The sequence below is a fragment of the Tetrapisispora phaffii genome, chromosome 12 (genome assembly GCF_000236905.1).
Source record: "Tetrapisispora phaffii CBS 4417 chromosome 12, complete genome".
Lineage (NCBI taxonomy): Eukaryota > Fungi > Ascomycota > Saccharomycetes > Saccharomycetales > Saccharomycetaceae > Tetrapisispora > Tetrapisispora phaffii.
The window spans coordinates 362,090-375,985 of NC_016531.1; the positions used below are offsets into that span (position 1 = coordinate 362,090).

The 13,896-nt window shown below is 37.2% G+C and overlaps 9 protein-coding genes across 9 annotated transcripts; 4 read left to right on the forward strand and 5 right to left on the reverse strand.

Moving 5' to 3' along the window:
- Positions 1 to 482: 482 nt before the first annotated feature.
- MSI1 (Msi1p) lies at positions 483 to 1,742 on the forward strand (the record flags this gene model as incomplete). Its single annotated transcript, XM_003687911.1, has 1 exon — positions 483 to 1,742. The coding sequence occupies one exon, from the start codon at positions 483 to 485 to the stop codon at positions 1,740 to 1,742; it is 1,260 nt and encodes a 419-aa protein (XP_003687959.1).
- A 654-nt stretch (positions 1,743 to 2,396) lies between these two features.
- ATP4 (F1F0 ATP synthase subunit 4) lies at positions 2,397 to 3,107 on the forward strand (the record flags this gene model as incomplete). Its single annotated transcript, XM_003687912.1, has 1 exon — positions 2,397 to 3,107. The coding sequence occupies one exon, from the start codon at positions 2,397 to 2,399 to the stop codon at positions 3,105 to 3,107; it is 711 nt and encodes a 236-aa protein (XP_003687960.1).
- A 436-nt stretch (positions 3,108 to 3,543) lies between these two features.
- Positions 3,544 to 4,194, forward strand: MED8 (RNA polymerase II mediator complex subunit MED8; the record flags this gene model as incomplete). Its single annotated transcript, XM_003687913.1, has 1 exon — positions 3,544 to 4,194. One exon carries the CDS (start codon positions 3,544 to 3,546, stop codon positions 4,192 to 4,194), a length of 651 nt encoding a protein of 216 aa, XP_003687961.1.
- Positions 4,195 to 4,355: 161 nt separating this feature from the next.
- Positions 4,356 to 5,477, reverse strand: RIM2 (Rim2p; the record flags this gene model as incomplete). The annotated part of the gene is made up of 1 exon (XM_003687914.1): positions 4,356 to 5,477. One exon carries the CDS (start codon positions 5,475 to 5,477, stop codon positions 4,356 to 4,358), a length of 1,122 nt encoding a protein of 373 aa, XP_003687962.1.
- A 616-nt stretch (positions 5,478 to 6,093) lies between these two features.
- RPL21A (60S ribosomal protein eL21) lies at positions 6,094 to 6,859 on the reverse strand (the record flags this gene model as incomplete). Its single annotated transcript, XM_003687915.1, has 2 exons — positions 6,094 to 6,565; positions 6,849 to 6,859. 2 exons carry the CDS (start codon positions 6,857 to 6,859, stop codon positions 6,094 to 6,096), a joined length of 483 nt encoding a protein of 160 aa, XP_003687963.1.
- A 320-nt stretch (positions 6,860 to 7,179) lies between these two features.
- On the forward strand, positions 7,180 to 7,809 carry TPHA0L01770 (uncharacterized protein; the record flags this gene model as incomplete). Its single annotated transcript, XM_003687916.1, has 1 exon — positions 7,180 to 7,809. One exon carries the CDS (start codon positions 7,180 to 7,182, stop codon positions 7,807 to 7,809), a length of 630 nt encoding a protein of 209 aa, XP_003687964.1.
- A 102-nt stretch (positions 7,810 to 7,911) lies between these two features.
- RPS9B (40S ribosomal protein uS4) lies at positions 7,912 to 9,009 on the reverse strand (the record flags this gene model as incomplete). Its single annotated transcript, XM_003687917.1, has 2 exons — positions 7,912 to 8,489; positions 9,003 to 9,009. 2 exons carry the CDS (start codon positions 9,007 to 9,009, stop codon positions 7,912 to 7,914), a joined length of 585 nt encoding a protein of 194 aa, XP_003687965.1.
- Positions 9,010 to 9,990: 981 nt separating this feature from the next.
- On the reverse strand, positions 9,991 to 10,809 carry GDT1 (putative ribosome biosynthesis protein GDT1; the record flags this gene model as incomplete). The annotated part of the gene is made up of 1 exon (XM_003687918.1): positions 9,991 to 10,809. The coding sequence occupies one exon, from the start codon at positions 10,807 to 10,809 to the stop codon at positions 9,991 to 9,993; it is 819 nt and encodes a 272-aa protein (XP_003687966.1).
- Positions 10,810 to 11,273: 464 nt separating this feature from the next.
- On the reverse strand, positions 11,274 to 13,775 carry BRO1 (Bro1p; the record flags this gene model as incomplete). Its single annotated transcript, XM_003687919.1, has 1 exon — positions 11,274 to 13,775. The coding sequence occupies one exon, from the start codon at positions 13,773 to 13,775 to the stop codon at positions 11,274 to 11,276; it is 2,502 nt and encodes an 833-aa protein (XP_003687967.1).
- Positions 13,776 to 13,896: the final 121 nt, after the last annotated feature.

Here is a 13,896-nt window from a genome sequence, read left to right on the forward strand (position 1 = left end):
AGTAATTGAAAAATGATAACTACACTACTGTACGATATCTCAGATATTTTGCAGTAGTATGATAATAGTATGAAGTTTATGTAATTTCTTTTTTATAACGATTATTAATTTATAATAAAATGATAAGTTAATTGGTTTTTAACAAAGTTTACTATCGTATTTGAATCAAATATAGCTTTCTGTTAATACAATTGGTTCACAGACAATCGACAGCTGTTCATGGTTTACCTTTCTTTCATTGACTATTAATATAACATGACATAGTAAAAATTGGATCGTATATGGCCCGGACGCGTAAAATAAACGTTATCGATATGTTATTTAAACATATAAAGTCAAAGACATCGAAGTTAATATTTTAGAAGTATATGTAGTTGGTGACTTTTAGTGGAGATCTCTATTCGTAGCAGTGTACAACTTTATAGACAGTGAGAATTTACGTGTTCCTTGGGTTTAACGAGATCTCGACAGCAGAATACACTATGGAACCTGAAATTCAAGACGATACGACAGTGAACAATATCGAAGCAACAGCTATTTCACAAGACTTGCAAGAAAGATACACGCATTGGAAAAAGAACACTAGATTGTTATATGATTACTTAAATACTAATTCTACGAAATGGCCTTCTCTATCATGTCAATTTTTCCAAGATGTAAATACAAAGAATGACTCGCATAGGATACTTTTATCATCATTTACCTCTGGCCTAATGCCTGAACAAGAATCCATTAACATTATGAGCATATCAACATTGAAGCATGTACCATGGGCCTCCTTGAATAATTTTGATATGGATGAAATGGAATTTAAACCAGATAATAATTTAAAATTACCTCCAAAAAATTTACACACTGAGCAAACAATTACATTCCCCAATGGTGACTGTAATAGAGCCAGATACTTGCCCCAAAATCAAGATATAATTGCAGGTGCATCTTCGGATGGTACCGTCTATATATTTAATAGAACTAAGTACGGTTCTACGTTAAGACAAACTAGTTCTTTCCAATCGTATCAAGCTAGATTTGCAGAACCTGAGAATACTGTTCAGTCAGTTGATAGTAATCCGAATGAAGCATTATCTATTGACTGGAATGTACAAAGAGAAGGGCTTTTAGCAGCTTCATATTCAGATGGTGAGATTAAAACGTGGGACTTGAAGAAATTTTCGAACGCCAACACAACAATCACCACTCCTACTGTTTCAATAATGATGGATACAAATGGTGCCAATGATGTAACATGGATGCCATTGCATGATTCCCTGCTGGCAGCTTGTGGTGAAAGCAATAAATTAATAATCTATGATATAAGAGGATCCAGAGAACATACCACGATATCTTCAGGAATTCATGAAGATGGTATCAATGCATGTCGCTTCAATTACGCGAACAATTTAATAGTAGCATCTGCTGATACTGTAGGTAATGTACATATATGGGATATCAGAAAGTCTAATGAGATAGTGAAGACAATACCGCATGGTTCCTCTATCTCTACGATCGAGTGGAACCCCAACATGGATACCATATTGGCCACCGCTGGGCAAGACGACGGATTAGTCAAGCTATGGGATGTAACTGACTCGGAACTGATTTTCACACACGGTGGACACATGCTTGGTGTCAACGACATATCTTGGAACAGACATGACCCATGGTTGATGTGCAGTGTCGCTAGAGACAATTCGGTCCAGATCTGGAGACCAGCGCATAATTTAGTAGAAGAACAGGTGTAACGTTATATAGATAGAATACGGTTATATAGCTAAGAACCATTCTGTCATTGGAATACATATGAGATTTCTTTTCATCAAAGCACCAAGAGTATGCGATTTCTTGAGAAGTGTCAGTAACCATCAGTTCCCTTTACGAAGCCTCTGGAGGGGAGGCGGGTCCCACCGCCTAATAAGAACGTTTGGTAAGCTCCGCTCCCTGCATCTTATAGCTACACAGTACTCTGCCCTGATGTTGATAGGAGGCTATGGTATATTGACGGCCCCAAGGCCAAGCATGACTGCACCATACTTGGTATCCACAAGCATGGTCTGGGTCTGTCACCCGGCCCTTGAGGTCACCTGACCACAAGCCAATCACTACCAGAATGGGACACCCGCCATAAAAAACACAGATGCGCTCAAAGTGCCAAGGGAAGCCAACCACACCAAAGCTGAATCTAAGGACCATAGACCAAGATAGAATTGAACTCGTTGATGTTTTTGAGATATATTGTGAGAGGGACTGGATTTGTTGATGGGAAGGTTTCCCCTTTGATATAAGAATAGAGGTTAGTTTTAGTTGTTTTAATTGTTTCAGCTGTTTGTTGGTCCTTTTGCCCATCGATCACAACAGCGCACAACCACAATATTTCAGTCCATTACTTCCCCCCCATCATGAGTTTACGTGCTTTAACTTTAAAGTCGGTTTCAAGACCAATGAAAAGCATTGCTTTCCAGAATGTTCCTACTATCTGCCATATGTCGACGTCATCAAAGACTCCTGAGCCAAAGGAAAAAGCTGCCTCCATTATCGACTCTATTCCAGGCAACAGTGTATTATCTAAGACTGGTATCTTAGCTACCTCGACTGCAGCTGCTGTGTATGCGATTTCTAATGAATTATACGTTATTAACGAGGAATCCATCTTAGTGGGTACTTTCCTTGGTTTTTCTATAATCTTTGGTAAATTCATTGCCCCTCTATACAAGGACTATGCTAATGACAGAATTAAACAAGTCTCGGAAATATTAAATGCATCAAGAAACAAGCATGTGGATGCAGTTAAGGAAAGGATTGACTCTGTCTCAGACTTGAAGAACGTCTCAGCCACTACAAAAGTTTTATTCGATGTCTCAAAGGAAACCGTCGAATTGGAAGCTAAGGCTTTTGAATTGAAACAAAAAGTCAGTTTGGCTGAAGAAGCTAAATCTGTCTTAGACTCATGGGTCAGGTACGAGGCTTCTATTCGTAAGTTACAACAACAACAAATCACTGAATCTGTCATCTCAAAGGTCCAATCTGAACTAGAAAATCCAAAATTCCAAGACAAGATTTTACAACAATCCATCGTTGAAGTCGAAGAACTTTTAGCAAAATTAAAATAAGATCAACTAAAACATTAAATAAAGACTAAACAATGAGACGTTTAAAGATGATCACAACTTAGAATCATACCTTTTTTGATATTCCTACAGAAGCGTGAAGCTTTACCCAAAATATATGTGTATATATATATATGTATATACCAATGTATACATTTTTTATAACTAGCCTTATAAAAACTCATATTCTATTTACAATTGATAACAAACATATAGTTTAACGTATTTTAAAAGATGTTGGGTTTCCTTACACAGTATGAATTGTATTTTTTCAGCTTTAAATATGATAAGCATTAGCGAAACCTTCAATTGTAACTGAAAAAACTAAACTTGATATGATATATAAGGATGAACTTATTAAATAGATAATGTTTGATATATTTGAAAGTTCGTATAACATAGCTAAAAAACTAGTGTATATATCAATATCTGGAAGTTAATGGATAATAATATCATGTCTGCTGGCACAATACAGGAAAATACAAAACTCAATTACAGTGGGGTCCCAGGCCAGGCATTGGATGCAATCAGAATGAGATTATCACAGTTGCTTCATTCATTGAAACGAATAAGAGACGAGTTTGCAAAGCCAGGTACTCAACAATGGTACACACTACAGTCTCAGTTGAATGTTACACTTTCACAATTGATGTCTGCGACATCGACATTACAGCATTTTCAAGATACTTTAGACACAACCGTCGTCTATCCTCTGCCAAAATTTCCAACCACTTCACATGAATCACTTTTGACAACGTTGCTGAGAAAGAAAAATATTCCTGAGGTTGACGATTGGCTTGCCATGGCTAAAGAAGTGTCAGGCTTGAATCCAGAATTACAAAATGATGAAGAGATAAATGAAATTCTTAAAAATGATAAAGAAGTCACCAAATGGGTGTTAACATCTTTAGTGGAAGAGTTCGAGAAATATGATTTTAAACGTCTATATAACGGCCCTGGTGTCGATTCTAGCACGACACCTAAATATGCTAAACCAAAGCAACCATTCGATATCAATGGAATTATGGATTATCTTTACAAAGGTAAGCTGCCTGAAAGAGAATCAACTACACCAGAAACAAGTTTATAATTTATAAAGTTAAAATAGATCATTATTTTAGATATTTATTCTTTCATCTACAATGCATATTTACAGGAATAACACATGGCATATTCAGAAGCACGAAGAATACCTATTCATTTTCACTAATGTCAAGAATAGGATTTGGTCATTACATTCACTCATTGTTCTTATGATAATAGTTTTATAACAAGCTCCCACGTTCCAAACATAATTATACTATTTGGAACGGTTCTCATTAAATGGGGGGTTAGCCCACTGTACATAGAAATCAAACCTTCTTCTTTGATAATTACTCTGAAGGTCTGCATTAAACCCGTATATTTTGGTTTTTGACCTTCAGTAGGCATTTGTCTCAAACGGGTTCTTACAACTTCATGAGGATACGTTATGATACTTGCTACAAATTTTGCAAGACCAGCACCTCCGGATCTTTGACACCATTCTTTAATTTTATCAGATCGAGTTTTCATTCTATCATCAGCATGGCCAAATTTATCAATTGATCTCCTTTTGATAACTGACTTTAACTGTTCATATAGTATCCATTGTAAGATACCTTCAATGGAACCAAGATAAGATGCTGTTAAACCCTTATACAACCCTATGACACCTTCGTTACGAAGGACAGATTTTAGACAATCTAAAGAATTTTTGTATTTTCTTGTCGTTCCTGCTTTATCTAATTGTAAACGGGTTTTTATCAACCATATTGGGTTTGTTGCCGTGGAGGTTGCCCAACCAGCAGTTGCTGCCGCCATTAAATGAATCCATGGAGCTTCTTGATTGTTGTTAAATGCACGAGAATAAATATCTTTTGTTGTACCGTAGGTAAAGAAATTGATGCTTCTTGCAGGAATGACACCAACTAAATTAGGTCCAAGACCTTTAAATAAACTTTTAAACCCTTCCTGTCTATAAATATTCCCGATAATTCCAAAAGTTTCTCTAAAGTGCATCATGGATTCAGTTGTAAAATTAACAATTTTGAAGTTTGACCTCAGAACTGACCCCCCAACTCGTGATTTATATGATTTTTTAAATACATCACTCTGTAGACGTGTCTTAACTAAATCAAATGGACATGTAACTATGGCACCTGCCATACCACCAACACCACCCGCAAAAAAATGTACCCAAGGTTTCACATTCGGTTGTTTCTGTAACTCCTGCTCTGAAATCAATGATGGATTGGAGGCGTCTCTATAATTAGAACCCTTTTCGTCACTTGCCAAATATGGGGCAGATTCAATGGCGTCTTTTCCCCATTCTTCAATAGACTTCTTTGGCATGGTGAAAGTCGAACTCTATTAATGATTACGTTTCGCTTTCAATGAGCCTGGGACCGTTAATGTTTCTATTCAATGGGGTTCCATAGAACATACGAAAGCAGTTATTGTGAATGCGTGATAATATGCCAACATACCGTCAAACAAATACCAATGCATACGATGCTGTAGTTCATATATTCATTCGAATGGACACTTTTTGATATTTAGTTCCCGATGATGTCGATGAAATATTCAAAATGAAAAAATACACCAAAAGAAACTATAAAAGGAAGTTGTATTATACAGGAAGATAGATTATATCGGAAAAGAGAAGTGTATATGAGATTGAGAACAGAGCGATCGCTAACCTGTTGGTTTGCATGTTTGCTGAGCACTTGTTTAACTATCGATTGTTTCAGTTGGTTATTCGAGTTAGGCACAGCTCATCAGATTGAAAACTCACAAAGTCAAAATTAACGTTTCAATTATTATATGTGACTATACATGTTGCATAGAACTAAATACGTCTAGAATTAATATATATATAATCGGTAAAACACAAATTATTCAATTGTAACCCCTAAATCCATAGAAAAAATGTAAAATAAACCCATCCAAAAACGATGATGTGATTCGATTAGATGAAGGTTTCGTATGGAACAGGAGCTAAAGTTTGTGGGACGTTACCCTCGGTGGAAACGACACGAGCCTCTCTTGGCTTGGCTGGTTGTCTCTTCAATTGGACAGCAACGCCGTTAGCCTTAGCTTCAGCCTTCTTGGCAGCGTTACTCTTAACTCTGTCCAAGAACTCTTGTCTACACTTGGAGTGTTTGACATGTTCGACTCTCAAGCTCAATCTCTTTTCGATGTATCTGTTGCCAACCATCTTGTTGACGATGACGCCGACAGAGGACTTGGTAACGTTGTAGACGACACCAGTCTTACCTTGGTAGAACTTGTGTGGCATACCCTTTTGGATGGAACCATTGGCCTTAATGTCGACAATGTCGCCAACCTTGTAGACCTTCAGGTAAGTAGACAATGCGATAGCACCGTGCTTCCTGAAGTCACGTTGGAACATGTAACGAGTACGAGATCTGTAACCGTGACTGGATAGAAATAGTGCACACCATGATGTTGCAACACACCTCGCATAAGAGGATGAAGAAAACAGTTGATGATATAAATTATGTTAGTAAAAGACGAGAACATCGGTCAGGGCAAAAAGTCATAGTGTTGTGGTTCCATGCACTAAAGCAAACCAATGCCATCCAAAAGATAACAATGCAGATTATACTCCGGCCCTGATCCCTGATCTGCTGACAGACCTGGGAACATTCCCCATCATCACAATTCCATCGACTTTAAAAATTGTACAGTTATTATGCATACGATTTACCCATTTTTGCTAGTAGTGCCTGTGTTTGCCCTTCTTAACACAACCAAGCCAATGGCACATGCATCTGCATCTGCATCTGCACAATTGACCGGTCTTTATATATCAAGTTGCATCAACCCATCGCCTTGACCAGTCTCAATTGAAGTTTCACCCATCACTGAAGCTACCTAATGCCCAATACCATTACCAATGCTCACGCTTGGAACGCATCTGGCCGCTGCAACGGTTGAAAATGGCGGTTCGCGGCGATTCTGAAGATTTCGGGATTTCGGGCACAGTTGGTGCGGCGGTTCGTCAGCAGAGGGCTGTCGCGCTCAGACAAACATGCACTGCAAAAAATATGCTGCTGTGGCAGTGAACGGGCGCGGGCGACGCGCAGATGTGACACTATCCGCAGCGCTGCATGTCCAAGGCCCAGTAGTGACGCGCCCGCGGGGGGCAGAGGCTTCTGCCAACGGTCTGGTATTCAGCGCAGGACGAGCACCAAGGCGCATCCTGCGCGCCTCGCCGGCGTTTCCAAGCGATGTGTCGTCCCGCTCTGCAACCTCCGCACGTGCCGCCAAGCCGCGTCGCTGCGCTTTTCCGCTGGGGAAGATTCTCCCCGTGGCAGCAACGCAGCTAGCTGCGCAGAAGGGCACTGCGCTCCGCTGCGGCCGTTTGTGTGTGCGGCACAATCCCAGAGCGCTCCCTGCACGAACCTGCGCCCGGCCAACACACATTCGCCGCGCAGGTCTCGCAACCCCCCACGCCCGATTCACAGTCCACGCATCCATTCGAGACGGTGGCGCAACACCAAATTCTGCGGAAGACGCTGGAAATCGGGAAAAAGTGAACAGTTTTCCGCTTTCGGACACCTTGGCCACCCAAGTGCTGGAATGTATGGGTGCACAGCAGTCACGTCTAAAGCCGTCGCAAAAATACAGTCACGTGCTGATGGCGTGTCGCCGTTTGTGACGCTAACGGCGACACAACCTACTTAGCTATGCACGATGCGGATCAAACGTTAATTATTTTCTATTACTACAATCTATGTGGCTATTTTATATGCGATACTATCTATTCTTCGTCTTCTTCTGCAGCCGCAGCTTCTTCCGAGGCGGCAGCGTTGCCGGCTCTCTTTCTGGCAACTCTACCTGGTCTGGCACCACCGAATGGAGAAGTAGCAGCAAAGTCAATGTTCTTTTCAGAGTCTAATCTGACCATGAAAGATGGGATGTTCACGATTTGCTTACCGACAGCAATGTGTCTTTGAGTGATTAGAACTCTGGCGTGGTGGACAGATTTGGCCAGACCTAGTTTGTATACTTGAGTTTGCAGTCTTCTCTCTAAGAAATCTTCAATCTTTAAAGCTAAAACGTAATCTAACTTCTTTTTGTCTTCGGACAAAACGCCAACTCTCACTAGTCTTCTGATTAAGGCATTACCTTCGAATAGTCTCTTTGGGTCTTTTTCGTCCCTGGTAAGCAAGTCTCTGGCGGCTCTTCTGATCTTGGACAGTTGGAAAGAAATTCTGTAGATTTCTCTCTTGTTCTTAAGACCGAATTCACCAGCTAACTTTAACTCAGCGTCCAAACGAGAAGATTCGTATGGTCTCTTTGGGGTGGAGTAAGTCTTGGAGTAAGTTCTTGGAGCTCCTGGTTACAAGTTCAGCAGCAATTCTTATTAACATACCAGACTGCAGTGGTAATATCAATAGTAAAATTGCGGTGATAGATGTTAGTTTAAATACTCATGGCTATATGAGGAGCAAGAAGGTTCATAACAAATTTACAGAGACTATATCGGATCAACCTAAAACTACAGCAAATGCCAGAATCTTGTATTCCGATATAGGCCAACAGTTGCAGATAGGTATGCAGAAACATAATTTCTGCAACTCAAGTGAACAATTATAATTGCAACGCCACGACATAGCGTCAGGCTATGTCGTGGCCATTGCAAATTGGATTAAACGTTTACCTGAAGTGTCGGGAGTTCAGTGCAAACGATGCTATAATCCAACATCAACGATTTATAATGTGTTCAATTTGAGGTTGCGATATATTCTACTGAGAGAATCTGTTATGAGGACCCGATCCTCTATCTGTTATAAAACAGACATCCAAATGACTAGTTGCCAGGTCATTCGGCTTAAAAATAAAACGTACTTGGCATTGCGTATGTATTGATCTATGTCGTTAGTTTACTGTGAATCGACCGTAAGTTAAAAATTAAAATAGCAATTGATTTTTAAATTCAGCTAGATAACTTTCATATGCATTCTTTTATAGTAATTGAGAGCATCGCAAATGGAATATTTCAAAATAATTCATTTGCGATGTTGCGTTTGCGTCCGTAGCATTAGTCCAAAAACATTCGGAAACGCGTGAACAATTTAACGTGTTTTTGAATATTTTCAAAAACAAATGCAAAATATTTATTGTAAAGATGTTTGGGTGTTATGATTCAAGTGACTGTTTTCTGATATTGGCATCTCTTGACTGAAAAGTTTATATTCTGATGCCATCCTTCATGACCGTTTCCTTATTAGTTGAAACGAAATATAAAACAAGTTAGAAAATCTTAACAATATACATATTAGCTACGCAAGATCGTTGAACAACAAATGCAGTAATGAGTTACACGATAGATACATTACTAGCTGAAAGAAATGCGAGACTGAATACTCTTAGATCACAATGGCAATTGAATGAAGAGAAAGTTTCTGACACTAATTCGGCAGAGGTCCAGAATAATTCCCAAGGAGGTATATCGAAACATGGGACCTCGCAATCTCGTTTGAATGAGATATCAGAAGGGAACGAGTCTTCAGAAGGGGAGGAAAATAATATTGATAGTTCGTTGAATGAAACTTGTCGTGATTATATGAGCAAACTGCAGAACGATTTAAATATGCTAGAGTCACAGACTGAAAAGGCCCTTAACAGAATGCTTAGGGAGAGAATTATTAAGGAAACTTTTCATGAGGAGTGAGTAGGTTAGCGGGTTTAAAATACTTACTATAAAAAAAAGGTTTTTACTTGTATTCAGAGATAGTCCGGATGTGTGAATCTGTTTCTATTTGTATTTGATGGTAGTAGTATCTTAATCTATAAATAAAAATATAATGACAATAATGAGGAAATAAATGTATGATTAACGCTCTTCAGACATGTATCTAACATCGTAAATGTATAGTAAGCCAAAAACGAAGAAAGAGATAGAGCCACCTAAGGTCATAGTTCTCATACTGATTTTGGTGGCTAACATTTTACCACCAATTACAGCTAAAGCAGTACAGATAAAATGACCGATGCAGCCTCCAAATATGGTGAACCAATAATTGTTATCAGATGCCATGGCTATGATGCTTATTTGGGAACGGTCACCAAATTCAGCTAAGAAATTCATAACAAAGATTTGAATCCACAGTGGTGAAAAGACATATGATGAAAGTTCGTATAATTTGTTTTGTAATTTTTCTAATAAATTGTTACCGGAGCCTTGAGGAGATCCACCAGCTTCGACATCTTCCATTTTCTTGTTGATATCTTTACTTGCTAACTCTTCTTCAACTTCAGCCATTTCTTCATCAACACCAGCATCTTTGGACATAGCTAAACCTTCTTTGAATAGTTTGTAACCAAAGACTAGGAATAAGACACCCGCTAGAAAATGTGTCAAGTGAACTGGGATAATAGCAACAAAGGAACGCCCAGCTAGACCAGATAGAATAGTCATAATAGCCAATGATGAAGCTGCAGCAGAAAAAACAACCCATCTAGATGAACGCATAGCCATTAGAGCAGCGATCAAGAATGTCTTATCACCGATTTCAGAGATGCCAATCATCACGATAGCCATTATAAATGATTTAGATGCAGATGCATCCTCAGTAGAACCATCGGTGGCTGTAGCACTGACAATAGACAATAGTAATGACACTATAAGAAAAATATTTGTGAACTTATTCATATTTGATTCCTAATAACCTATAATATTTGAAGTTCTCAATCGCCCTGATATTAAATATCTCTTGATAACTCTCTCAGTGAATTGCCTAGCAGTTGATGTGGTGATTCAAAAATAAAAGACAAGAAATACTGACAATACAAGTTTTGTACTAGCTAAACAACGGTACCTAACTGTCTACTAGGCATATCAATAACTTATACCAGTACAGAAAATATTTCAGATGTTATTATAATTTGAATATTTTCATAAATTATATAGAATTCATGTTACTTTTTCAGAAAGTTTTAAGATCTATAGTTCGAATACGCCTTTAATAACGAAAAGAAACCCTGAGGCAGCAAATAACGATGGCGACTATTTTTTAAAGAGCACTAATAAATTAATTGTTAGTGGGCATCATTTAATGTAATGTTGTTCATTGCACTATAAAGGTTCAGTTTACATGATTGTTTTTATAAAATGCTCTACTTACTGAACTTTGAGTACAATTCTTCATTAAATACAGAAGGGTTATCATAAAATGCAGTTGGATTCTGTCTGACATTATTTTCATTTGTACCTGTTGATCTTTCCCCATGGTTCATAGTACTATCATAGGATGGTGGTAAGTTATCTTGTAATAAGTTTTTTGGTGGTAATGGTGGGTTACTCTGCATGGTAGTAGCAATATTGCTTGGTAAAGGTACTGCGGGGCGGGAATGGTTAGTCATACTACTTTGAGTTGGAAATGTGTTCGTGTGTTGTGGTTTATTGTTCATTGACAAGTTACTAAAGCTCGATTCAATAGAGTTTGGTTTTGGAATTAATGGAGGAGGGATTTGGTTTTGTGGAATGGTTTGAGGAGTAGAATAAGAATATGTTGTGTTATCTTGCATTTGTTGAGTCATTTTTAATAGTCCATCATAAAATTGTATACCCTTCGAGATTGAAGCAGAATATAATTCAAAGTTAGCCATAGCATTTCTGATTTTATCAAAGAATTCCTTCTTCTTTTCCTTTCCCAAATTGTTTTTGGTACTGTTTTCATGGATACCTGCCAATTTGAAAATATCATCTAGCTCTATCTTTGTTTCATTGATGATTGATGATTGCTTATATATTGTGGCCTCAATTCTTGCCTTCCAGGGATTAAACTTTTGTAATTCCTCATTGAATATAAGTTTCAAATCCGAGTCCCCTTTGTTAATGTTTTTGATGATTAGAGATGTTATGTCATCTTCATTTATGTATGCCTGTAATTCTTGGAAGTTTCTAGAACGTTCTTCTTTTAAAAGCCTTAGATTTTCATATAATTCTTTTACTTTATTTATTTTTTCTAAGATTTTTTCATTTTTATTATCATCAATATCCAATAAGCTGTCTTCATGACTCTCTTCAAAACCATTATAGATACCCCATAATTTGTTTTCATCTTGTAAGAGTTTTATCTCAGGGATATTTGGTTTGATTAAGTTGAATAATTTTTCATCCGATTGAGAGGCATCAATTAGAGAAGTTTTCAACTTGACGACATTTTCCCTTTCTGATTCTGGTAGGTTCTTCAAAATTTCATGAATCTTAGATCTTTTCTCTGAAATTAAATCAATCTGCTTTTCAATCTCAGTCAATGAACTCGTTCTTATTAATGTGACCCAAGATTCTAACTGTTGTTGCATGAATGCATCCTGAGTTTCATTAGAAGTCAAATAATTTCCTGTCTTGTAACCATTAACTAAGTCATTTAATAGTGAAGGTAAGTTGGTAAATTCTACGAAAGAACTGAAGGATAAGTCGGCCATTTCTATGGCTTCAGCTTCTTTTCTCAAAATATTATCTTTTGCTTCAGAATATATACTTTCCTTTTCGTAAACCTTCATTGGTACAATGCCACTAAACAAAACATTAGCATCTCCTTCAGTTTCCCTTAAATAAGGTTCTAGTTGATTTTCCCAACTTGCAACTTTAATAGCATCCATTATTTTTATATTTGTGATTTCTACACTTGAAGGGATTGGTTCATGATAAATATAATCATTATCTTTAATTAATTGTGAGGAATGGTTGGTTACTGTTTCTAAAAACTCTTCGACATCAAATTCAGTTTTAAGAAGAGATTTATATGGAATAGATGATTTTGCGAGGTCAATGGCTAAAGTACTAAATGCAATTGCGTCCCCTATTTTGTTTTGTCCTTCTAAAGCAACCGAATGGAAATATGCACTGACAGATTTATAAAACAGCTCTTTGAAATGAATATTAGTATTCCATGTAATTAAACCGTAATCTCTAACTTTCAAATCAGTATCTTTTATCATTGCCAAAGAATTTCCATACATATTTGAGGTACATAGGGACAACTTACTGATTAAAGAAGACTTAGATTTTGGATCATCTCCCTTTAGTAATTTCATTAAAAATAATTCTTGGGCTTCAGCATGGCATACAGTAGCCAAAAATTTTGTGATGTCTGAGTTCAAATCAATGGAAGGAGAATTTAAAAAATTTGAAGATATATATTCAAAGCACCCAGCAGCTTTAGATAAATTTGAAATGGATACTTTTGGATCATCTATCAAATTTTCTTTAGCTATTTGAATTAAAAGATAACCAATATTGAATAAAGTACAAGCTTTTTCAAAAATAACACTATGTTGTGAATGTTTAGTAACAGAATCTTCTGGCGAATAACTGGCTTCGTACCATGTAAAATCCATGTTTAACTTTGAACCTGATGCACCAATTCTCATATATAAGTGCTCAATAAATGCATAATACTTATAGTTAAGTTCTAATAGAGATTGATCAACCAAGTCACTGTTGGCTGTGACTCTCAAATGATCTAAATCTTTTGCTAGCTTTTCATCATAAAACTGCTTCCATTGAAGTTGACCATATGACTTCTGTAAATAATTAGATAAAGCTTTCTTCCACTTAAGTTTTTCTGTATCCTTTGGCTTTAGAAGTATTAAAGTTGGTTCGATTTTCATTTCTGGAAATTGTGATTAAATCAAGTTTAGTTGTATATTTTTCTTATATTTAAATGTCTATACTTGAGATAGTATATATCTTACTTTACTAATGCAACTTCGGTTTGCTATCATTCATTTA